General features: G+C 44.9%; 1 protein-coding gene across 4 annotated transcripts in view; it reads right to left on the bottom strand.

The window, feature by feature from the left end:
• Window positions 1-26,810, bottom strand: part of PLXNA4 (plexin A4) — a 434,060-nt gene that overhangs the window by 155,764 nt on the left and 251,486 nt on the right. For all 4 annotated transcript variants that reach the window (XM_075491509.1, XM_075491511.1, XM_075491510.1 and 1 more), the window contains one exon: window positions 1,604-1,704. In XM_075491509.1, the coding sequence (XP_075347624.1) occupies window positions 1,604-1,704 (101 nt within the window). The remainder of the gene's footprint in view (window positions 1-1,603; window positions 1,705-26,810) is intronic.

The raw sequence follows: 26,810 nt of genomic DNA, 5'->3' as shown, positions 1-26,810 counted from the left end.
GTAGGATGGATGCAGGATAAGATGAGTTGGAAACATACTATAGAGCTGTGTATCAACGGGAAATATCCTCAGGTCAGCAGGGTGAAAGTTTCATGGGTTCATGCCTAGCAGACCACAGCTCAGGACTGGTTTGCCAAGGATCCCTTGAACAATTCCAGAGCCTGAATCAAGTTTTTGGACAAGTTTTGGGATGGATCACCTAGATCTGATCTAAAATTAAGCAGACTGTCGTGGCTTTGGATGAGGGTCACACAAACAAAAGAGCACCCACAGAAGGTTGGAATATGGTACAGATTTGGTCCCTTTTCTTCTGTTCCAGAAAGGAGAGGTAGCAAAGAGGATCACTTCAACTGGATCACTGTCTCCACCAGGAGAGTTTGCAATGCAACAGGAAGAATTCAGAGGTGAACTCAGCGGGAGAAGATAGACACACTGCAATAGCAGGGTCCATCAGAAAAACACTCCATCGCTGCCAAGGACACTGTGAGACTTGGAGTGGCAGCACCCTGCAGAGCCATGCTCAGCTGGAGACACTTGGTTAGACAGATCCAATGCACTTTCCAGCCACTGTCTCTGCTGAGAGGTTCTTGGCAAATGAGATCACCCTGCCACTCATAGCCAGGAGCTCAGCCAACCTCACACCTCCCTCTCCACAGCTTTGGCAGAGGACTCTCTGCAGGAGGAGGTCACTGGCAGTAAAGGCTGCAGAGAGGAAACTTCAAGATCAATAGCATCATTAAAAAGCCTACAGAAAACAAAGCCAATGAGCTAATCTCCCAGTCCTGAGGACACCTGGATCCAGTGCTCCTTGCAAGGCACTGGATAAGCCAGTACTGTAGAATAATGAAATGGTGAAATGAGGTCCCCTCCTGGCCTCTTATACAGAAGCCCAAGAACATGGGTATAGACAAATTTGCTCAGAATGCTGGCAAGATAAGCCAAACGAGCAGTTTGGCTCATTTGTGCTTATTTGGCACAGTTGAGTTGACCCATGCAGGATAAATGCTCAACTTCAGGGTCAACTTTTTCCCACAGTGAGCATACAAACCATAATGCTACCTTGAAATCTAAGTTGGCATGAACACCATGATGGTTACAGGCACCTGATTCCTCTCTAAGGGCAATGAAGATCATGACAAGTCTGAAAGAGGAGAGGTTCAGGTCAGCAGTGGAAAGTTGGAGGTGCTGAGACAAGTGTCTGGCTGCAAGTCAGAGCCAAACTGCCCTAAGCAATGGAAACAAGAAGGTAATTGTCACCCAGAGAAGAGCTGCTGGAGGGTCTGATTCAAAGCACATCAGGGTGGACAGGTGCTTTCCTGGTGCAGTCAGCAGTCTGTGGATCAGGTGGTTGAGGAGATCTGACCAGTTTCTACCACTCTTCTCTTCCCTTGTCTTCCAAAAAATGTTTCTCTTAAACAAAGCCTCCCCCAGCAAGGCCCAGAGACCTTGCTGGAGGTACCTGGGTGACTCATTGGCTCACCTGGCTCAGCCAGGGACTGAAACAACATTTTGCATCTCTGCCATGTATTATCACAGCCATTGAGGGAAGATGGTTGGGGGAAAAGCAGGGCTGGGATTGTGGCAAACACCAGCAGGTACTTACGTGTTGTGAAGAACACACCATCCACAGTGAGGGTCGCCTGAGCCCAAGCACTCGCTGCAGGTCTCGTACTGGCTACACGACTCCACGGGCACCCGAGTGAGCTGCAGGAGGAAAGCGGACAACCTGTCAGGCTTTTCACAGGGCTCTGCAATGCCCATAATGACTTGACGGAGGTGCCACCCTCCCTGTCCTCTTCCCATGGTGCCTGTCCTCCCAGAGGGACATTCCTGCAGAGCTCGGCAGGCCTGGGATGGACAGGGGGATGTGGCTGTAGATTGCTCCAGAGTTCAGCCTGGTGCAACCCCTGGCCAGATCAGCACTCAACCTGATGCAATCCCTGTTGAGACCAGCACCTCTCTGTGGCCTTCCCCCCTTCCCCATGGCCTTTCACACTTCATTGCCAGATGACCTCACTTGCACAGTTTCATTGCCAGATGACCTCACTTGCAGTTTCACAGGCAATCAGCAAATCAAGCAGGCTGTGTGCAGACTGTCATGACCTGGTACCTTGAGACAGTTAAACAACGTGTGATCTTCTGCAGCAAGTTAAACCCCCTGGATCTCAATGCTCTCCTACACTCTGGTTGTGGACCCTGTTGCTTCTGGCTTCCTGTGAGAACTGAGGTCTCATGATGTCTTTGCCTCCCTCCCATGACCTCCCACACCACCACCGGTCCCAGGAGAGTGTTTGCTCCACTCACCATTGCCCGTGCATGTGTCCAACCATCAGTTGTCCCATCCCCAGAGAGGTTGCTCCCAGCAGGAAAAGGACAAAGGCTACCAGCCTGGGTATTGAATGAGCTTGCTGTCACCCTGACTTTGCAGCTCAGAAGGCATTAAAGGTGGACCTGAAACACCCATCTACTGCCAAAATACTGCATTTTATTATCTTTTTTTTTCCTTTCCTCCTTTTTAATTAAAGTATTTCAGTCAGAGATTTCAAAGACAGAAGGGACTGTCTAGCCTGACCTCCTGTCTAAGGGACCAGAGCCTTTTGAGTCCTATTAGGTTTTGTAAGCCCCTTACTTCTTTTGAAGCCAAACATGCAATTTGGGCCCAATGACCTGATAGCCTCTTTTCCATTGAATAAGCTTCAGAGAACTTCTATAATATACAGTCAATTGCCAGTGCCTTCACCCCAGCTCGTGTCAGCAGGGAGAGTTTATTCCTTCAGATGATATAGTGTGGTATTATCCTGATGAAACACCACTGAGAACTGCCAACTAGAAACTGCAGAACAGTTACTCATGACAAATGACAAGGGAATACACCTGGATCCTAGTGACAATTTTTTACTTGGTGCAACATTCAAGAGAGTTTGAGCTATGAAGAGACAAATTAAGATTCATTCTGATTGCATCTGTAAATGAACCGAGATCTGACTTTTATGTATAAACATATATCAGGCAAAATTCCAGCTATTTATGAAGATCTTTTCTGTTTGTATCAGAAATGGTCTTCCTAACCCCTATGCAGACACCCCACATGGTAGTTGATAGTCTATGAGCAAAAGCTGAAAATCTGTATTTTTACCTCTGGCAGGTAGCAGTAGCTTTAGAAAACTTCAGGTAGAAATATGATCGGATTTATTTACCATTGCACCATTGCCTGTGTCAAGTCACCCAAAGAAACCAACTGGGACTACTGAAAGCTTTTAATGAAAAAGGGAGAATGTGAAGAAAAAAAAAAGAAACCCACAAAAACACCTTTCTCAAATTGAATCTATTGCCATGAGCATAAGAACATAATCAGGACAGACCACAGAGCAACGCAAACGGGAAGATCAAAACAGGGAGCGAGTCATGCAAACTTCTGTGAGTATCAAGAAGTTTCAAAGATCAGATGGCTTGGCCATGAATGCAATTGTTCCACCTTCCTTAAGCTTCAGGTCAAGAAGGTATCAACTGTTCATCAAATATATATTGTATGCTCCAGGATTTCACCCAATTAGACTTATGTTGAACCCAATAGTCTGTGTTGCAAACAACTTCCAAAAGACATACAATTTTTTACAAGAAGACATCAGGGGGTCGAGACCTTATAATTTCTTATGTCAGCCATTCCCACCTGTTATTTCCACCTGAGAAAAACATATTGTGAATTATTTTCCCTTAATCAATCTAACTTGGCTATTTTTGAACCTCAGATTACTTGCAGAAGAGGCAGATAATTCAGTTTTGAAAGACTGTAAATCTGCCATTCCTCAATCCAGATGCAATCAATTGTGTAATCTCTACCTTGTAATTAGAAATTTGTGAACACAGTTGGGATTGGCTATGCAGTTCCTATCCAAACTACCCTCAGTTTAACATATGGTGCTTCTCAATTTATCCTCATTAGCTGTAGATAGTTTTTCTGAACCTCAGTTTCTGAGCTAGTTTACATCTGTCTTATAGAAGTGAGCCTTGGTTAAGAAGTTTAGAGCAGAACATGCACTTAACATCTTGGGTTTGAAAGTTCTGAGTTTGAAAAGTTTGAAAGTTTTGAAAGTTTGAAAGTTCATCTTAACATGTTGGGTTTGAAAGTTCTGAGTCAAAATCCACTTGTGACTATGATATATGTACAAGAAAGAAGTCCTAGAGGACTGAAATTTGCTATTTCTTTCCAAATTGCTACAAAAAGAGTAGATAAAAAGCGGTCTCTGTAGGTTTTATTATTATTATTATTATTATTATTATTATTATTATTATTTATTAGCTGTCAAAGGATATCCAAGCTGCTTTCAGAGGCAGGAGGAACCTACTGGGAATCCAGATCTTCATCTTTGCAGAAATGCTTCCTTTTCAGTGTACTTAGGGTACTCAGTCTCTATAGGATATAGTTTGTATGTTGTGTAGGAGCAGACCTTGCTTGTGTCGCTGTCCCAAGCAGCGAGCAAGCAGCATGAGCTTGCACCAAGCTACATGCCACATCCCGTCAAGCACACCAGAGTAGTAGGTGTCCTGTGTCACCATTTGCATTGCTATGTGTTATTCCTGCTGTATGAGACCTTTTATGAGTTCACCTCAAGTAGCTTTATTGCGAGATTAATTAAAATTGTACCATGCTGATAAATGTCTCGGGCTGTAAGTGCCAGACCTTCTAATTAATAAAGAAAGAAACTACAAAAAACAAAGGAGCTGTGACTGAAAGCAAAGCCACCTAGGGGTCGTCAGCTGAAAAGAAAAAGAACATCAAGCAAATAAGGCACATCAGAGGTCTTATTTTCCTTTGGAACATAAACTGTAATTAATTCAGCTCAGCTTTCCAAGTTGAAAGTTTTGAGAACTGACCGTGCCCCCTGGGAGCAGTCAGCTTTTTATGCTGGCCCTAAAATATCTGAAAAAGAAAAGTCCATGCAACCTCCCAATTACAGTGCCTTGCCATTATTCACAATGATGAAGGGACGAGACAGTGCTGAAGGTTGAAATCTCCATTGTAAACCAGACTGTGATTACTCCTTCCACCTCTTCTCCATCCTTGGAAAGTCTAACAAACTTTTCAAGGTCATTTTCCAACCTCGGTGAGGCTCCCTACTGCTGGCCTTCCATTGGGGTGGAACTTGGATTCAACATTTTGCGGCAAATATAACCAGGATTTCATCAGAGGATTAACAAAAGCAAGGTGTCCTTCATTTTGTGGCACTATGAGCCAGGTTAGAGTAATTTATATTCCTGCAGTGCTTACGGCTTAACTGATATTTTGGCCTCACTGTGCTAGAGCAATATATGGATGTAAGAAGAGACTGCTGTTGTTTTAAGGGCTTATATCACATATGTGATGAAGCATATATCCCCGTTTTACCAATGAGAGCTGAGGCTGAAAGTGAGGTCTCATGCAGCTGAAGTAGGGTGCTATCTAAATGTCTTTGAAGATGTGAGCTTAAGATATCTGAGCAAGTTCGTGCAAGAAGTCCAGTAAAGAGCTGATTATTGAACACTAAGTTATTACGTACAACATATTTCGACTTTGGGTTCATTGAAATATTGAAGAAATGAAGGTAAGTTCCTATAGATCCCTATCCACACACCTGATGGACATCTAGGAGCTGCTGTGCTTCCAAGGCTCTGTCCATAGCAGACCAGAAGGACAGAGGATCTCTGATCATCTCCGAGGAGGCAGCGTTTCCAGAGCAGCCAGCACACTACAGGATTTCCAAGATTACTGCTGTGCAGTGGAGGGTGTTAATGACCCAGGAGCCTCACCACTAGCACCTCAGGTGCTAGGGGTGACCAAAGGGGAGACCAAAGGGTCAGGAACTGTATCCCTCAGGCAGCTTCACCACCTAGACTGTCCCCTACTCACAGCTATACGGGGTGAGATGCAATCCCAGAGCCAGAGTTGGACAAGTGGTAAGTGTATCGGATGTCCTTCTCAAGGACAGCAAGAAAACGATGAGCAGGTCCAGCTGCCGTAGCTGCAGCAGGATTTGAAGACATATTTCACTTCATCAACACATTCATTCACAGGTCCCCAAAGAAATCATTCATGAGTTTCTGGCTCACAAGGACATCTTGAAAAATCTGGCAAAATCTGCAAACTGCTGTACAGTTCAGAGCTCACCTGCTACATATGACTTCAGGGCTTTTCACACACCACCGGGGCTGTCCTCACCTCTGATCCAGCCTAAATTCCAAACCGCAGCTTCTCCAGCTACCAGCCTCGCTTCCACCCTCTATTTCTAGTATGAATGAGTTACAGAAAGTCATTTAAAACAAAATGATTGAGGTTTTTGGATCTGACAGACAGTAACAGCTAATCCTGTTAGAAATTTGGCTCCTGCTTCTGCCATTATATACTCAGAAAAGCTCCTGCTATGTGCTCAGTCATAATTTTCTGGCTCCCATTTTTGACTTTTTTATTTCAATATACATTACTTCTTTTTCCCCTTAAACTGCCAACATTCTGGTCAAAATGTGAATCATTGCTCAATCTCTGCTGTTATAATTGGATGTTAATACAGCGGCGGGATTTATTCAGTCCGATGAACTAAGTTAATTTAAATGTACAAAAAGGCATCTTAAGTAGCCAATTTCCTTCCCAACAGTCAAAAGATACATTTCCAAAATACTGAACAGTGACTCTGTCAAGCCATGTGGGTTCTGTGAATGCTGCTATCTTTCAAGACTCAGCCAGCCCCGAAAAACTGCAGAAAGATTAAGAGAGGAGCTTATTTGATTTCAAAGCTTTGAATAGAGTGTTCATGATAATACAGCTTATTAAATAGAGCAAGGCAAAAAACACCTAAAAGACCACTGGTGGAACCAGATTCTGCACCCTTAACAGAGTCAGTGAGGATGTTCGGTCACCTGCACAGCATCCCAGAATGCCAGTTTTAATTTGGCCTGAATTATGGACACAGGGACCTTGAATTCCACTGTCATGCTTGAGATCTTGTGCTTCATCCACCCGACTTAGAAACTCAGCAAAAAGCAGGAACACAGAAAAGAAAAGCCCAGGGAGAGAAGCACCTCTTAGCTCTACTGATAAGAAAACAGGACTCACACACACGTAGATGGTTGTAAAAGTGGTGGTAGAGGAGATGCTCCTGTGGGGATAGAGATGAAGATCTGGGTTTGATTCCAGCCTGCCGCTCCAGCAAGATAAGTAAATAACTTCCCAGTCCCACTGGGACAGGGAATGTCATTTCTCATCAGACACCCCCAAGCTCTTCTTCTTCATTGTAGCACTTTTCCCAGTAAATCCATGCTTACATACTTGGAAAACTGGAGGCTTTAATTAAGGAGAGTTAATTGGAAGCAGCAGTAGCTGTCAAGGACAAATGACACAATAATTAAACTGGGAGTCAATGTCCCGCTGTGTGGCAGGGTAAATTACCTGTCCAAATATCCTTGTTCACAAAGGGCTTCCTACCTACAGCTGTATGTGTGCTGCTTCTCCTCCTCTCCTCTTTGCTGCCCTGAGCTGTGCTACACGTCTTTGGTGAGAGATGTCTTTACTCTAGCGTTGACAGAGCAAATCCCCAGCCACAATCACATGCCACTCACACGAACAGAGGTAAAGAAAGGAGAGATATAGAAAGATTTGATGCCCACAGCCTCTGTGCCAATAGCCCCAGAATCCTTTAGGGTAAGGCTGAGAGATGTCAGTTCCCATCAGATGCTCTCACGATGAGATTGCTATTGGTGCTCCTACACCAGCGCAATGTTCTTTGCACCCCTTGCAGTGCAATTCTCTTCTCCATGCCTCCCTTGGCAAGAACCTGCTTTACAGCTGGCTCAGAAAAGCCAAGCTGGGGAATTCAGGAAGGCTTAATTTCTGATCCATCAAGTCTGTAAATCTTGCAGCTTGCGGGGAACAGCTCTGGCATGGGAGATATGCAAAGCAAGGGTTTTGCCCTCTCACCAAAGTCTGTCTGCAATATTAGAGTCTAAGTCTAAGCTAGAAATCCAGGCTCTGCTGAAGGAGACACCTTTGGCAGGGCAGGATTTGTCTGGTCTCTGTTTTAGATGTCTACCCAGGGATGAAATAAATCACACCCTGGATGTTCCTATGTCTATCCACTGAATATAAAGGAGTCTAGACAGCCAGGTCAGATGGAGACATTTACAATGTACACGTTGAATATTGGGTGAGGTGAATCTCACATCAATATCATACTTAATTTTCTGCTATTCCTCTAATCGTGCCACTGCAAACAATCCCAAAACATGCTAAGCTCTCCCCTCTTCCTAATTGTAGCACCAGAATAACCAGTCACAATACAAAATGCATTTTCTTTAATCACTGGGAGAGCGGTAGAGGAAATCCACTGTGTTACGTAGCTAGAAAACTGTTCCAGGAACTCAAAAGACCTTGTGTGATGACACGGACTGTGTTTGAACAAGTGCCTTTCACCATCTGCTCTGTAAATACAGCCCTCGTGCTTTGCTGCATCCAAGCTCATCCCTGTTCTGGCTTTATTTACAAAGGAACAGACACTCAGATAACAAAGATTATCTCAGTCCTTTTCTCGAAGGCTGGGCATGTTCCCAGGTTCCCCCTTCACAACTGCTCAGCCTACGCCCTGTGCTGTTCCTTCTTCAAAGAAGTCTACCACGCTGTAATGACTCCTCTCCCAAAAGCATCAATGCTTGAGGACATGCTAGGGACATGCTATCCTGCTGCGAGTACGGCTGGCAACCTGGAGATTGAAGAGCGCGTGTCCAGAGGCTTCAGCATTGAATCTCATTCAGCTTTCCTCCAAATTCACTCTTGTTTTCTCCTTACCAAGAATGCAAAACTCTTCCTCAGCTGGGGTAGCAACAGTGCATCCCATCAGCAAGCTGATGTTCTCTCTATACAAGGCAGGAAATTTATTAGGAATCCTTGTCCCTTGTAAAAATCACAGTTCACCAGGTTGGAGATGTGGAAGGAGTGATTTTACCCAAGCCTGATGAAACCAGCCATCTTCTTACCCATCCTGCAAACCATCAGCTCTGGCCAACTTTCTCTGCCTGTAGTATTCAACCTGTGTTTCTCCCTGCCAGGTCCAGGTAGCTTCAGATCCCCCCTGCCTTGTTTACTGCTAAATCTTTATGCCACAGTCAAGTGTTTCAGTCTGTAAACTGTAAAATAAATGAGGTTTGGCTAAATATTTGTCTTCAAAAGCCTTCAAAATAGAGAGCTTCATGTCACAATTAATGCAGGGCAGGCCCAGGCTTAATGAGAGCCAGTGCCTGTGTGGTTACTGAAGCATGCCTGCCGAGTAAGGGATAGATCATTACCCAGGCTCTATAAAGACTATATATAGATTTAATTGGGAGCTGTAATGGAATTTATGTCACTGCAATGGGCTTCCTCAAAGTCCAGCATCACTTGAAGGCTCTTGGTGGAGGCGTGAACAGTTAAAGCACACAGGGAGAAGTTAATAGTTGTTTCTAATGGTGATGGCTACTTTCCAGGTCACCTTGTTCCACCATCTTTCCAGATGTTCCCATCCTCACCCTCAGTTATCAAGGAGCATCTTCCTGCAGATTCATTCACTTCAGCAGCCCCCTCAGGTAGCCTATTGTGTCTCATTATTGTCAACTACCATTGATTTAATCCTATCACCACTCCAAATCCCACCTCTATACCCTCATCATCTCCCTGGGTTAAGATGTCTTCATCCCAGTGTCTGGAGGATCTTTGCTTCAGCTCTGTCCCCAGCCACCCTCACCGCCTCTTGGATTTCTAGCTCCACCACTTGATGAGCCATGCGGTTCATGAAGGATTGATCATGTTGATCTAATTCCCTTGTGCAGGATTATACGACCCCTACAAGCATTGTCAAGCTGCAGAAATCGTGGCAGGCAGACAGTTTGAAAAATGCCCTTTTCTTCAGTTGCGATCAGACTTAAAATTCCCTGTACTAGCACATAAAAACAGCTGTACTGGTTGGGATCAACACTCCACATATCCCAGTTCCTTGTCTTCAGCCATGGCCTTATGGCACTAAGGAAAGCATAAGAACAGGGTAAGCATGTATGATACGTCCCCAGTAGCTGCTCAGCCTTTGGCTATTTTAATTCAGGGGAACTTTCAAGTCTTACGTGTCTGTATTCCGTAACCTGAACAGATCTTTCTTTAATTTTCTGGTTTATCCTTGAAATCACATTGAATTTTTGCATCCACAGCATGCTTTGGCAGGGAGTTTCACAGCTCCAGAGCCCACGGCTTGAAGGAATCACCTCTTCTGGTTTGTTCAGGACTTGATTTTCAACAGTTTAATTTCATGCCCTGTAATTCTTGTATTTGCAGAGGTGGTGAACAGTCACTTCCTATCCATCCCCTTCTGCCATTCATAATTTCTCCAATCTGAACCATACACCCCAGCTCACCTCTTCCCAAGCGGAGGAGTTCCTGCTTCTTCAGTCACACCCCACATGGAAAACCACTTCATACCTCTAATCATCCTGGTTCCCTTTCTCTTTTGACCATTTATTTACCCTTGTTAGCCAAATGTTGGGCAAAAGGAGAGGCTACCTGGTGGCCTAGGTCATCTCTTTATAGCCTTCTCCACCTCTCGCCTCCCTGGACTCTCAGGCACCGACCACATCATCAAAACCTATTAAGCTACTGCCTTTAACGGGGTGCCACCTCTCAGCTTGAGGCACGTGACCGTGCATATCCTTCAGGCTCATCTTAGCTGCGAAGGAAAACACATCAGCTTAAACCATGATTAAGACTGCTTCATAGCACGCTCAGCAAAGGGCAGGTAACTTGCAAAGCTGTGTGCACTCGATTGCTTTTAGCGATGTGAGCATGCAGTGGTACTGAGCTTCACACAGCTCCTCAGAGGTCATGCTTCTTGCCATGAAAAGGGGCATTTGTTTTGTTCCCAGATACCCTCACACATAGCCCCCCCTTCAACCTCTCTCCTCTCATCACTGCCTCCTTTCCTTTTATAAGTCATTCTCCATGCAGTGCCGTCAAATCTCGGTTGACATGAGCTCCGCAGCCTGCCACAGGCAGCATCAATTGGAGAGATAGCATCAGCTGAAGAGTTATGAGGTCACACCAGTTAATCTGCAAACCAAAAACTTAAGATCTGAGGCAGGGGAAGCCATGATAACCTTTGCTTGCAGTTGATCCTGAGCTGCAGCAAACATACACTAACCCACCCTAGAGACACAAAATTGGGACTTTCCAGGACTATTTCACTGCCTCTGCCTCTCCAGAGCACTCACCACCGACAGTGTTACTGAGTGTTTCAGTCAAGAGTTAGCCAAGATCCAGGGAGAAAATGTGAAGTAGGCTCTTCCTGAGCCCTTAAATATGTCTCAGTTTATTAAACGAGAGAAAACCAGACAGAGCTTACTGCTCAGCTGACGCCTGTGAGAGCTCTGTGCGTTCTCAAGGTTTGGGTGGTAATTAGTGCTGCCAAAAAGACAACGACCAGGCAGAGATGCAGGCAACTATTTTGGGGCATATCTATTTGTCTTTAGATATCTCTGCGGTTTGTTTCAGCGTGGAATAAGTGAGAAGAAGTTCCTGGCAAAGCCTAGCTCCCTCTCTGCAGTACTTTAATTCGTGGAGGGCTTGAAATGCAGAATTCCTACTGAGTGCAATGAGGGTTGCTCCATCCCAGCCCCCAGTGCCCATATTTCAATGGATTAAGTGCATAACCTAGCGCAGCAAGCACTACACATGTTTTCCCAGCTTTCTCAGACATTCGTCTTGCCATAAAATGAAAGTTCAAGGACATTTAATTCAGGATCACATAAATGCATAGCATTTAAGGTCAGAAGGGACCATTAGATCATCTGTTCTCACCTCCTGTACATCACAGGCCACTAAATTTCTCCAATCTACCCTTATACCAAAGCAAATAATCTGTTTTTAGCTAAAGCATGTTGTCTAGAAAGACCTCCCATTTCGATGTAAAGGTACCAAGAAATGGAGAATCCTCCATTTCACGGGCAGTTTGTTCCAGTGGTTAATCACTCACACCATAAAAAGCTTGTACATGCCTTACTTTTCACGTGAATTCATCTGTCTTTGGCTTCCAACCACTGATTCTTATACTATTTTTCTTCTCTAGATTGAAGAGACCTTTAAGCCTGCTGTTTTCACCCCGTGAAGATGTTCAGACATGCGAATTGAGTCATTCCTCAACATTCCTTCTGATAAATTAACAGATTGAGATTCTTTCAGTCCCTTTGAGGAAATCATACCTTCCTGCCCCCTACCAATAATTTTTGTGGGTCTTTAGTGCTCCTTTTCCTATCTCTCCTATATCTTTTACAAAAGGAGACTCCAGAGCAGACGGCAGAGCATGACTACTACTCGCCCACTCTCTTGCACTCCTCCAAGGATGCAGGGCGGTGTCAGCCTGTTTCTGCTACAGGCTGGAGTAGGAGAAACCCTTTGCAAGGATGTAAAGAAATGACCCACTCATCCATTTCAGTCATTGCTTTCTAGGACACGTCTCCCACTTTTCCAGCCTGACCTGTATTTCTTCTTATGAGACAGAGAAGTTTGCATTTGTTTTGTTTGAGGGAGCCAAAGTCACCCAACCACTCTGTCCTCATCATCATTAATGCTGAGCTAATCATTGCACCACTGAATATTTTATCTGCCTGTGGGATTTAATATCAACTTCCCGCTCATTCATGAAAATTTTCACTAGCTTTGGGCCCAATATTAATCGCTGGAGAATACTACTAGGAAAACCCTCAGGCTCTTTGAGAGCTGGCAAGTATTAAGACATTTCAGAAATTTTTTTTGCTATTTTTAGCTTTGTTTTTTTTAATGGGAACAGGCTGCGGTGTTGACTCAAGTGCTGTACGGAAAGGTAAAGACAAGGCATCCACACAATAAAACTTCATTTCCTCAAAGAATGAAAAATGTCTTATTTTTCATAAAAATATGCTACCTAATTGCCATTTGGCCCAATTCAGGAGTAAACATCAGGAACTTCAGACTTATCCAGGGACTTTACTACTTAACATTACTCCTTCTAGCTACCATGAATCACTAAAGCAGGGGTCTCACTGATGCACGCAAATTATTAATATATTCCTGAGCATATTTGACATAGGGTGTTTCTGGTTTCAGGTGTGCAAAGTCACTCTCAGAGGGGCCCTGCACTCTCCAGTGTCTGTGTATTGGAGCTTTATACCTGTCCAAAATGCCTCGGTGAATAGCCTGAAGTTAGGTAGGATCAATCTGGGCAATGGAAACCTGTGGGGCTGTTAGGAGATGTGGTTCCTGAGGCTGAGATGACTCCCAAAATTGTGGTTGCCCTGTGACTACAGGCACTGCAGAGTTACAGCAACATTGATACAGCTGGTTTTGCTGGCATCCAAAAGCATGCATGGGTCATTCTTTCTCCTGACTGGTGGTGATATTCTGACCTTTCTGAATTCAGACCTTTCTGAAAAGGTCTGAATTCAGACCTTTGCATGGATCCCTAAACTTGTGCAGCAGCACACAAGGTGCTTCATTCCTCCAATCAGTTTCTCTTTCCCTTGCACTCATGTAATTTTTTTGTATTTTTCTCCAGCCAAAGCAGAAGGCTGAGACTCCCACCGTGCCTTTCTTTTTATGGAAAGACATACACAGCGCCCAGATTTCTCGGGGAAAAACAGCTGGCATGAGGATCTGTAGAGAAACGGAACTTTTGTTACTTTAACTGATTCAAACCTGATTTAACGGCTTCAACACTCCCCAGTACCTCTTTGGTACCGTATGAAACAGTGAGATCTCATTTCAGCTCCTTGCTGCCAGGCATTGAACTCACAAAAGGTGCTGCTGAGCAGGAGCGCTGGCCGAGGGGGGCAATGACCAGGTCTGGCGGGGGGGAGCACGGTGTTGGACGACTGCAAGACGAACACTGCCAGCTGGCCTGCGCTTAAAGCATGGAGACCCAAGAGACCCCACAAAGCCTTTGCCAACTCTATCCAGGTGGTTCCCAAACTGGCATCTTGAAAGAGAGCAGGATTAACCCACTGAAGCATCTTAAAGGAGCCCTCCACCTAGAAGATCAAAGCCGCGCTGGTTCCATGTCTTTTATTACACCTGCCTCCCTTGTGGGCATCACTTACAAAAACCTGCAATCTGATTTGGACTGGGGGATTTGTTCAGGTGCATTTCACAGTCCACTACACTCCGTGCAAAAAAAAAATAGAATACCAACCCCAAAATACCCTTTTGATCCTGGCCACAAAGAAGAAGGGAGGCCCATTTGGCACATAATACAAGGGGAAAGAAATGAGAGCAAGGAGCAGGGCCAGGCCCTTGGAGAGCTCCTCTGAAACACAAGCCATGCCGTGCAGCTCAAAGGGCTCGGTCCTCCTGTCCACCTCCAGCAGCTGGGACAGTGAAGCCCCCTCGGTCCCAGGGCAGCCCCAGCACCTCCCGGCAGGGCTGGCTGACATGCACACCACCAGCATTTCAAGCAACACTCGCGTCTCTTGGCAGGACCCTGCTGACCCTCCTGGACCCTTTTATCCACGTCTCACCCACATCCCAAAAGAAGCCAGTGGCTTCAAAGAGTTTGGAGCCTGCTTGCAGAGCTCAGTGCATCTAACTTCCCTGTCTCGGTAGCAGTAGCAGTGACCTCCTCATTGCTCCTCTTTACTTTTCCTTTTCTCCAGCCAATGCAGATGTGTGCACAAAAGGGCCAGCACTCTTCACCTGCGGTCCTCAGAGCCATTCAGGAACAGGACGGGAGGCAAAAAGCATCAGGGATTAGAAGAAAGTCAGGCATAGCACTGAAGTGGCTGTCCCAAGGTCAAACACACTTAGAATCATAGAATCATAGAATGATTAAGGTTGGAAAAGACCTCTAGGATCATCAAGTCCAACCATCAACCCAACACCTCCATGCCTACTAAACCATGTCCCAAAGTGCCACGTCTACACATTTTTTGAACTCCTCCAGAGACGGTGACTCCACCACCTCTCTGGGCAGCCTGTTCCAGTGCTGGACAACCCTTTCAGTGAAGAAATTTTTCCTAATATCCAATATAAACCTCCCCTGACGCAACCTGAGGCCATTTCCTCTCATCTTATCGCTTGTTACTTGGGAGAAGAGACCGACCCCCACCTCTCTACACCCTCCTTTCAGGCAGTTGTAGAGAGCGATGAGGTCTCCCCTCAGCCTCCTTTTCTCCAGGATAAACAACCCCAGGTCCCTCAGCCACTCCTCATCAGCCTTGTGCTCCAGACCCTTCCCCAGCTTCGTTGCCCTTCTCTGGACACGCTCCAGCCCCTCAATGAGTGAGGGGCCCAAAACTGAACACAGGATTCGAGGTGCGGCCTCACCAGTGCCGAGTACAGGGGCACGATCACTTCCCTAGTCCTGCTGGCCACACTATTTCTGATACAAGCCAGGATGCTGTTGGCCTTCTTGGCCACCTGGGCACACTGCTGGCTCATATTCAGGCAGCTGTCAACCAACACCCCCAGGTCCTTTTCCACCAGGCAGCTTTCCAGCCACTCTTCCCCAAGCCTGCAGCGTTGCATGGGGTTGCTGTGGCCCAAGTGCAGGACCTGGCACTTGGCCTTGTTGAACCTCATACAATTGACCTCAGCCCATCGATCCAGCCTGTACTTATGCCTTTATTGGCATAAGAATTGACACCAGTTTTATTAAAGCAATCTAGCCACTATCTAAATACTACTGTGGCCATGCATATCTTGGTTTAAGAAAAGGTTGACCCTCTGATGCATAGACTGGTCAAAGTGGAGTGAAGCTGACGTAGCTGAAATCCCCTCTCCTGAGCTCTGTGCACTGGATCTGGCCTCCTTTCAGCCACAACAGGCTCAGAGCACCCATAGGATCAGCAGAGAAGACCGGAGGTATTGATTACCCAGCACCACGCTCCCTCTCACACATGCAGACACGTGCATGCACGGTCCCATGCATGCACACATGCAACCCTGGCAGCCAGCTAATGGCATTTGTAAGAGCTGACAGATTTACACTGTACAGAAAGGGGCTGTGGGGAACATTTTTTTATTTACCGGATTCCATTTCACACCAGTGAACCGTAAAATTATAACTACGGCTTTTCTCCATCTTTTACTGATCTATGATATCTGTCTGTCTGTCTCTTACCTAGCCACACACATGCAATGTGGCAGCAATAATGTATGTCCTGAAAGAACAATATCGTCTCTGCTTCCCGAGGATTACAGCCAGCCTCTTCCAGAAACAGCAATCCCTGCCCCTGGTTTATTAACCGAACAGCAGGCGTTGAGAAAAACCCTCACCTTCACAATCAGGAGAGTGGTTTTCTCAGCGTTTATGGATAGCAGGAAATTAGGAACATATAATAAAACCAGAGGACAGCTGAGGATCAGTTTCAAATCTCACCAAAATAATAGGTGAGGAGGAGAGTTTCCTTCCAGTTGCCTGGGATTTTACCTGAGGAGAGCTGTGTATCTCCTGCTTTAACTTCGTGAGTTATAATACCACCTTTGGAAAAACACAAAAGCTCATGCCCCTGATCCTTTATCTTCTCCAAAGGACACACAGATTTTATAGGTATCTGTCCCAAGGGGGTGAAGGAAAAGTGAAGTTTTGTACTTATTTTATTTCTTGTTTCAGCCATTGCTCCTGAAGCAGCATCTCCAAACATCCTTCCCTGTTTGGAGATCTTATTTATACCTTTGGAGACAGAAAGAGTCTGTGAAGGAGGGAAGTGCAGCCAGGTAGGAGCACAGCTCAAGTGCCTCTCTGGCCAGAGACCCATATCTGCACAAGCTATTTAATCTCCAATTCACTTCATCTAGCCAAAGCATCTCTGAAAGGGACATAAACACCATCCAGGACTATTTGTCTCCATTGCTTATGAAGGGAGCCTATACAGGAGGTGGGACGAATCCGGAGCACATTTTTTTTCCACATGCACGGCAAGGGTTAGAGCATATCTGCAGCTCACAAGGATGTTGTGAAGCTCTGGGACTAGGGGGATTGCCTGGTGCTAATGGTGGATGTTTAGAAAAGCATGTACTGAATCCCTGGAAACATTTAGCTCAGACGGTTTGTTTTCCTAAAAGATATGCAGTATTGCTGAGCTGGGGGCTCAGAGCAGACATCTCCCCGAGGAGTTCTGTGACCTGAGTTATGCAGATCGCATTAGACAATCACGCTGGTCTCTTTTGGCTTTCAATTCTATGAATTCATAAGTAGTCATCAAATACTTTCAATGATAATTGTCAGCCTGCGCTGAAAAGAGCTTAGCTAGGCATACAGACCTTATGTGAAGTAAAAACTTTATTATTATTATTATTATTATTATTATTATTATTATTATTATTATTATTATTATTATTATTATTATTATTGCAGATGGGTTTTGTCTTGCTCAGCTTTAAACTACATTTTCTCTATCAGGATATAGATTTCAGAAGACAAGTTGCCTGACCCAATGACCAGGCCTATAATGGGACTGCTACAGTAATTGCCATATTTGCAAGACAAGTACGAATTGCTACTTCTAGATTAGCTACACAGACAGTGGAGATGAAGTTTATCATCACCCTAAAAGTGTTTTGTTTTCTGCTGATGCATGAATGTTCCAGCAATTAGTTTGCTGTGTTAGGATCCCCTTTTCCACATATTTTTCCTGAGGTTTTATATTAAAGCTTTTGTGAACTATAGGTTTTTAAGACAATTCACAGTGAAATGACCATTCCAGCATCCTCAAATGTTCATGCATGAATATGAATTTTCAGCTATTTTGCAGTGCATTACAGATTTAGAGCATCTGTGATACTGGCAGCGCTGGCAAAGAGGAGGATGTTGATTGGTGGTGTAAGAGGCATTTACCAAGTTCAGATTAACTAATGGAATTCCCATCTGATTAGACCAGGTAGCAGGGCTTCACAAAAGCTCCTGATCCTCTCCTACTGATTTGCTCCAACATATTGGAGAAATGTCCTGGAACACAGTGATGTTTATAAATAAAAGAAACCAAGGGGAATGCAAAAAGGAACATATCAACGAGGCTTCAAACAAAGGACTGATCTTCCAAAACCCCAGCTCTGATCGCCATCCACAGAAGAAGTCCATACAACCAAAAATAAGTCACTGCCTGCTCTGCCCCAAGTGCAGTGTGTTAACGAGAAGAACAGCACAAGAGGGATTCTCACCTGTACTTCCAGCTACTATACTAAGAAGTCTGGAAGATAATGAAGGCCAAAGGATTCATGATCTCCTTTTCATTTTAAATGTTGTTCCCTTTCCATTTTTTTTCCATTACTTTTTGTTTGCATTATTACAGATTTTGCAATTTTCCATTACTAATTCCTCAACTAACAAGAATCCTAAACATTCTTATACAGGCAATTATGGAAAGGAATTCTGTATTTAAATGATTTAAACACTACAGGCTTGGGGAAGAGTGGCTGGAAAGCTGCCTGGTGGAAAAGGACCTGGGGATGTTGGTCAATAGCCAGCTGAATATGAGCCAGCAGTGTGCCCAGGTGGCCAAGAAGGCCAATAGCATCCTGGCTTGTATCAGGAATAGCGTGGCCAATAGGACTAGGGAAGTGATCGTGCCCCTGTACTCGGCACTGGTGAGGCCGCACCTCGAATCCTGTGTTCAGTTTTGGGCCCCCCACTACAAGAAAGACATTGAGGTGCTGGAGCGTGTCCAGAGAAGGGCAACGAAGCTGGGGAAGGGTCTGGAGCACAAGGCTGATGGGGAGCGGCTGAGGGACCTGGGGTTGTTTAGTCTGGAGAAAAGGAGGCTGAGGGGACACCTCATCTCTCTCTACAACTGCCTGAAAGGAGGGTGTAGAGAGGTGGGGGTCAGTCTCTGCGCCTCTTTGTTGGTCGCTTGTTGGCCTCAAGTTGCGCCAGGGGAGGTTTAGATTGGATATTAGGAAAAATTTCTTCACCGAAAGGGTTGTCCAGCATTGGAACAGGCTGCCCAGGGAAGTGGTGGAGTCACCATCCCTGGAGGTATTTAAAATATGTGTAGATGTGGTGCTTAGGGACATGGTTTAGTGGTGGACTTGGCAGTGCTAGGTTAATGGTTGGACTAATGGTCTTTTCCAACCTAAATGATTCTATGATTCTATTCTACGATTCTATAAATTCCCTGTAGTATCAGTGAGACTATCACCGGTAGTTCCTACTATTTGACCTCTTCTGAATTCCTAAGTTTTAATTCAGAGTATCCCATTAAAATTAATCAACATTGGTTTTTTGAATGAAAAATTAGATTGACTCAACAGTTTCCCCCAAAACCATGTCTGTTTTCTGCAGAAATCTTAATCCTTTCATAAGAGAATCTAAAGAATTAATTTTCCTATGACTCGTAATAGGTCTGATTTACTGGTCTGATCTCAGTAAAATTCCATTTCAACAGAGTATTTAGTCATAGTTTATTATCAGTTTCTCCATTTCCTTGGCTTTGTTTGTGTGGGTTTTTTTTATTTTTCATACCATTTGTCAAGCAGAAGTTGATGCATGGCTGTTCTTGAAAAGGATAGCGTGGAGACCAATTAGTCAACCTAGAAACTGGCAAACTCCTCCTAATATGACTGCATGACTACCACAAAATGGCACCTAAATAAAGATCTATCTAGCTTTTAAAAATATTAACCTTTTTATTGACACTGCCATTTATCAGAAGGTTTATTCTTTGAATGACGAGATGTATATAGCAAAAAGCAGAGCTAAAGGCCACCAGCTACCCCGTCACCACACAGATGGGTAGCAAATGCCCAGGGGTGCTTTTAAGCATAAAGACTCACTAAGAAAACCATTTTAGCAAAATAACTGAGATTAAAGCATGAGTTAGAAGTTCGGTTTATATAAAACGCTTCCTTAATTACTTAGGAATTTACAGACTTAATAAAACCTAATATCCACCCCTCTCTGTCTCCTATTTATGCTGTCAAGTTGAGCCAGATGTTTCATAAAAGGTGCAAGCATCCTACAAAAGGCAGGGCCTTGTATTAGATATCTCTGTATTCTCTAATACCTAGAGACTGGTTTATAATCTGAAGAACCGTAGTTAAGACTTCTTCTAAACTTCTAAGTTAATTTTTTTTTTAATTAAAAATCACTTTAAAGCACTAACCTCCAAAACTTTTTTTTTTCTTTTCTACCTTTGCTTGCAAATGCATCTCCGTAGATGCTATTTAGAATGAAAGCTTGAGGGGAAAAAATAAATAACCACCTTATTCATTGTCTTGGGGAAATTCTCTCCCGCAATGAACCTGCAGAGTCACTGCCAGTGCCCACTGCACAGACTGAACTGCAGGACAGGTTGTGGGTGGGGTTGGCTGGGAAAGCGCCAGCAGAAGAAACTTCCATGGGGAGATGCTGGTTCACTGAATTCAATCCATCGAGCACTGACAGATTGCAACGAGCTGTTATTAGGCTCAGCACATCAGAGAGGGAGTAGAAAACTTCCAGTAATTTGCAAGTTGTGCACCTGAACTTAGAAATGCTGAGCTGGTTTTGGAGCAAAAAGAATAATCTTTTCCAAGTAAACCTTTCCCCAGAAAGGAATTAAAGGATCAGGTGTTATGCTCAAAATACCTGTGGTAGCAGTTTATCTGGGAGAGTTGCAGGGGTAGGAAGTGAGGAGGAGCTCAGACCCAAAGCACTGAAGATGAAGGGTCTGAGACAGAACAGTCTTCAATAGGTCATCATTTGGATAAACATATATTGTTGACAAGCATTAATAACGCATTAACGAGCATAAGTCTGGGAGATCTATCTGCAGCACCAGCTATTCTGTTCCTGTTTGGGAAATCATTGCCTCTATTATAATAGACTGCTGAAAGCCAAGACAGCTTCACATTTTCAGTGGCAAAAATGGTGAGCGAAGACAATTAATTTTCACCCTTCATGAATTCAGGAGGCAAGGATAAGAAAAAGTGAGATTGAGAGATGCTCTTCAAACTGTCCACCAAAGGGAAGGAAATTAAAACAACATCTACTGGTAGTTAGACAAGCAGTCCCAAGCTTGGTAAACAAAGCTGAATTCCCAGAGCATCCTTTAGCTCCTCTAGCTGCTGGCTGTTGATAAGCTCAGGACAAAACCCACAGACAATCAACTGGGAAAGGAACAGGGTCGGAGTGCAATTCCACCTTTAACAGACTGTTTTTCATTTTTACCTTTTCTCTTTTGCTTTCCCCAGGTCCCTGAAATCACTATTTCTTTGTCCGACAGGACTGGAAACTAAAATCTCCGCGGCGGTGCTTGTGTTGCAAGAGATCACCTCATCTGTGGGAGCTCAGGCTGGGGGGCACGCTGACCACATTCACCCCACAAACCAGTCCTGCTTGTAAAGCACCACTCTGGCATATCCTGTTGCTGTAAAGTGAGGACAATGTCTTCTTCCAGGGACAGAGTGCAGCAGAAACCACTAAGCTAATAAGGCACAGTTGCCACTGGGGCAAGTGACCTATTCGTTTCCATTAAAAATGTCTGGCTGTTTCAGGGGCAGGATTTAATAGCTCATCTGCAGGAAGGAGCTGGGAAGGACAGGAGATTTGATCGTATGAAAGAGGTGGGTCTATCAAACAGTGCTCTGAAGGCACTGTGCAGCCTAATAGCTCTGATTTTATCTACTGACAACTTTGAGAGGCTAAAGAAAATCTCTATGCTCACCTCTCTCCAGTTCCCCCGGGGGTTTTCAAGCTTATAGGCAGCATCGAGAAGAGAATAAACCAATTTCTGCATAGGTGGTTGGTCAAGGGAAGAAACAGACTGGCAAGGAAAATGAAGCAGCAGAGGTGGGTGGCTTATATGAAATGCAATGAGTCCATCTCTGCCTCCTGAAGTGCTGAGCCACAGGTTACTGGAAATGGAGAGTGTATCACTGTTTTCTGTCTCTTGTGAAGCTCTCTGCTACATGTTCATCACTGACCCTTATTAGAAAAAGTTTTTCTGGGCTGGAGACATCTCAGTCGGACCAGCGCAGCCAGGCCAGGCAAGCTGTACCCAGTCCATCTCTGTGCCACTGAAGAAGGGACAGCAGCATCCCTTCCTGGAGATTTAAACCTGAAGAATGGTACAATGAGGGATGGGAGATGAGGAGGGAAGACAAAGTCAGCACTAAAGATGGATTAGAAGTTTTAGAGAAAACTGTTAATTTGCCAGGCAACTTCGCATCGTAGAATTGCCTTGACAGGCAGGATCGGACAACTCTGTCAGAGCTGGTCCCATCTCCGTGGGAAGCTCCTCTGTTACGTGGTAAGGGGAAGCGATGGCACGAAGAAATTTGTTTGTGGAAGACGTGTGCCTGGGGACCCGACAAGAGCCGACTTCTGTCACCAGCAGCACTTGCCTTTTCCCCAGTAACACTATGAATGCACTTCTCTGTGTCATAGTTAAGGGTCACTTGGTTTCCATTATGAACCTTATTTTCAAGAGGCCATAATTCACATATTTTACATTGCATGTAGCTGGGAAAGATATGAAAAAAAAAGCCCCACAAAAAAAACAACAAAAACCCAAAAAACCCACAAAAACCCCCACCACCACAAAAAAAAACCCCAACAAAATAAACCACAAAAAGAACCACGGCGATGTCTCCAGTTATCCTAAACTTGTTTCTTCAACATGAAGGCTGGTTGGGGAGGTGTTGTTTAATCCTTTCTAGAGGTTAAAAACCTAGGCCTCGAGAGGAGGTATTTGCTAGAGAAGCTGTTCTGCTCTTCTCTTTTTTTTTTTTTTTCAGTTAAACTTTAAGGAAAGGCTGAAGATTGCAAATGTGATATTTGGCTAGGAAGGATTCCAGCATGAGGAATCACCGTTCTTCCTCTTCATTTCAAAAGACCAGTCTATTTAAGGTTCAAAAGCATATGTTGCTCCCCACTTAAATTCCATCCCTTTTGTTGCCTGGCTGCAAGCGAGAGGATGCCACTTTTCTTCATCTGGCTCAAAATCATCGTGTTGCTAGATTGTACATCACGGATTATTCTCTAAATCTTGGTTATGTGACGATGTGACATCTCAACAGAACTCCCTGCCAGTACTGTGTGAAAATATTCTCAACTGATCCCACCATCAGAGACAGTCATTTGCATGTGAAATTGCTACTGTCTTTGAAAACAGTAAAAGGGCAAGCAAATAAACCTCCGCCAACACTGCTTCCTCCTCTGATATTGCCTGTTACTTGCTAGTGCCCTCTTAAATTTGCACCCACCTTCCCAGGTCAGGTGTATTATGTCTTGGACCTGCTCAATCTGAAAGAATCCCAGACTTTGGTGGCAAGACCCTCACATTCTGGGGTGTGAGACGCACTTCTTTGTTTCTGATACCTCCTTATTGACAGGAAGTTCCTTGGCACAAAGCCCCACATCCTTTGTTCAAGGCTCCTCATACCAGAATTAAGTCCCACCTCTCCCTATGCTCATACTCGTACTAGAAGCAGGGCTACTACTGTGAGTAGGACTTGTATTACTTCATCTCCATGTCTTGCCCATTCTTAATCAAAAAGAGGGTTCAGCTGAGAAGTGGACGTTAATGGTAACAAAAGCCTTCTGCAGCATTGATGCAGACTTGGTGCAGTTGTTAGCTAAACTCCACCAGCTTGGGAGCAATGAGCACGCAACTGAGTGAAGTCTTAAGTAATATTTTAGCAGTTCTCAGATGACACAGGAGCGCTGCAAAAATGTCAAACCTAACACCATTATTCAAAAATAGGAGCATGCGATTAGACAAGCAATTATACACCGAGTAGCTTAACATAAATTGTGGGTAAAAATATCAGAAACAATTTTTCAGGATTTAGTGAGGGAGCACCTTGTAAAGCATAATTGGATTAGAGGAGACAGCCAGCATGGATTTACAAGCAGGAGGTCTTTTGCTTAACTAACTTGTTGGAGTTCTTTGAAGCTACACTATTACTGCCAAGGTAGGCAAGGGAAATGTAATAGATGTTATGCACTTAGATTTCCCAAAAGCAATTGGTGAGGTTGTACAGTGAGATTATCGGCTAATGGAAGCAGTCGTGCTATAAAAGCGGGCTGGCTTAGAAAAATGGCTCAGAAGCAGAAAACAGCCAGTGCGTGGGCTGCCTTGCCATGTTCGTTCTCAGCCTCAAAAGTGAGTTATTTAAGTGCTTGGCCTGGGGAAGAAGGAGGTGGAGGGGTTCAGGCTTGGAGATCTCTTCTGCTCGGATTTCAGAGAGCTCCCAGCCTCTTGCAACGTGCAAATCTCCCACAAGAACTCAGTTTATTAGCCCCAAGGATGAGAACAGCCCAGAGAGATCATTCCTCCTCCAGAAAGGGGTGCAATTCAAAGGCAGCCCGGCTGCACAGGCTGTGGGATCTGCCATCCTTAAGGCTGCTTGCAGAAGGAAAACAAAACTTTGCTTCCACTGAACAAGTGAGGAAACAGGCACAAGCAGGAAGAAAAATGTGCTTGATCTCACCCAAATCGGTGCCAAAAGGAGCGCAGATCCCCCAGGGCCAGGTTTTACCCTCTGGCTCATGCTGCCATGGAGCACATTCAAAGCAGAGGACTTTTTGTGCATGTAGGGTGAGCACAGCCAGCCTCAGCACCACAACACCTAAATTTGCCGTGGGGAGAGGCCACCCTCACAGGGAAAGGGTAGAGGTTTTGGGAGAGATGGGTGCATCGAGGACTGGGCAGATGGGGTGCTGGCAGTGGGCACAGAGCCCTCCACCAGGCAGATGCTGCACTTTCAGCTCCCCATCTGCATCCAGCAGACCAGTTTCTGTAGATTTACATGAAAAGCAGGCTAAGGAGAAGACCTGAGTGGCCGGATTCATATCACAGTCCCCGAAGCTCTCCCAAAAAGCCAGGTGCTCCTTCTGTTTCTTCTCTACATCATGCCTCAGCAGAAAGCAACATTTTACTCCCAGCTCCAGATGCTTTTCTTGGCTGCCCTTGGAGCCAGCAGAGCCGATAACACTGGAATCTGGATTCAGTGCTGCCCCACTGCCGTCCAGCAACAACAGTGGCTGGGTCGGGGATCAGCAGCGTTCCCAGGCATCGTGCAAGGCTTTTGTTGGATGCCCTGCAGACCCTGCTCCAGCTCGCAGACAGCCGGCTGCCCACCCCCATAATCTCATCCTGCCTCTCCCCTCCGCCAGCGCTGTGGCTGTCACCCACACCACTCCTCCTGGCATCCCCGTTCTCTTATTTCCCCTTCCCACTCTGCCAGAACATGACCCAAGTTTGTTACGGATCAGTGTATTTACAAAGCTTAAGCTGAAAATCAATTTTAATTACCAAAATCAGATTGCCATATCAATAAAACACTGGGGACCTCTCGGGTACACAGACAGAAGGTTGCACCTGGAAGTGGAGGGAGGGAGAGATAATGACTCATTTTCCCATTGGGCTTCTCCCTGCATTACTGGACAATACTCATCAGCGTCATTATCTTTTGTATTATTGAGGGCATAAAAGGGAGACGAACAGAACTGGAGTCAGTTTTAAACAAATAGCGTTGGTTGAAACTTGATTTACAAGTGACCCTGTGACAATAGCTCTTATTTTTTGTATTTAGGATAGTGGTGAGGCTGGAAAACCTTTCACGGTGTCCCCTTCATCAGGGTAAAAGATTGATCAAACTGTATCCTGGAAAGCTAACTAATCCTTCACAACTGGAATGAAAGGAGACTACACAGAGCATCATTCTTCCTATTGCAACAAGCCTACCTAACTATATGATTATTCATCACCTTTATTACTACAGGCACTCTTACTTGGATGTGTGCTACTTCAGAGAGCTCAATGGTCTGGGTCTGGGAAGAGTAATAGTCATAGCACAGTGCCCTGTTTCTTCTTTCCACCATGGTCAGAGGGCTTGCCATGAACTCCAACATTTTTCAAGACAGGCCCAAAGTCAGAAGAGGGAAGAGACTGCAACCCAAATGGTGGTGGCATGCAAGACAAGATTTGAACAGGCCCCTGCTCTGTGTGCTGAAGGTACAGTGAGTAGGGAAGGCATCTTCAAGTTCTCAAAGGCAGAGACAAGACACCCATCTGCTGTAGCCAGCACTCATACCAAGAAATAGGATTTCTTAGGTTTCAGACCATCAAAATTGCTGCTGACCTGGGTAAGTCCTTCCATTCTCTGCCTCTCCCAGCTCTGCCATGCTGGCCAGAGGGAGTTGACTAAGTCAAAACCAGGGGAGAAGTTGTGGCAGGTCTAAATTGGCATCTTCCACTGCAAAACAGCCAAGCAGCTCCACTGTGCCCAATGCTATTTATTCACTGCAGAGTCATAACTCGCTCCCCAACAGACGGTGGGACAGAGATACGTGGATATCCCAGTTTAGGGACAAGACGTCAACAGCAAGACATATCCTCAAGTACAGCTGGGTACTGATGGCCACCACTGAGCACAGATGCCAGATCCAAAAGGTACTTGGCTTCTGTACCATGATCGATAAACCTTTTTTCAGAAGGTATATTCAAGCCCTGCTAAATGCCAAACTTTGGGAACTCTTGGAGAGGCCACCATAGCCAAATCAAGCCCTATCTGACAGGTATTTAGGTACCTTCATGTCCATATCCACAAAGGGACATAGAGGGTTGCTACCACTGACATCAGAGGGAAGAAAAAAATGAAATGATCCAGCCCACAGCAAAAATCCATGATCACACAGACTATCTGAGATAGAAACAAGCTTTGCACTCTGCTCTTGTCAGCCCCAGACCCTTTCCCTGGGCCCTGTTCTATACCACATGGGACATGGAGCTGAGCCCTTTGAGAATCTACCCCTATGTTATTACCGAGCCAAACCCTAGGGATTTATGTATATTTCCCCCTCCTGAGAAATACTAAT

The sequence above is a fragment of the Mycteria americana genome, chromosome 1, assembly GCF_035582795.1.
Source record: "Mycteria americana isolate JAX WOST 10 ecotype Jacksonville Zoo and Gardens chromosome 1, USCA_MyAme_1.0, whole genome shotgun sequence".
In the NCBI taxonomy this organism is placed as follows: domain Eukaryota; kingdom Metazoa; phylum Chordata; class Aves; order Ciconiiformes; family Ciconiidae; genus Mycteria; species Mycteria americana.
The sequence above is the reverse complement of the archived record's forward strand: the minus strand, read 5'-3'. Positions and strand labels throughout refer to the sequence as shown.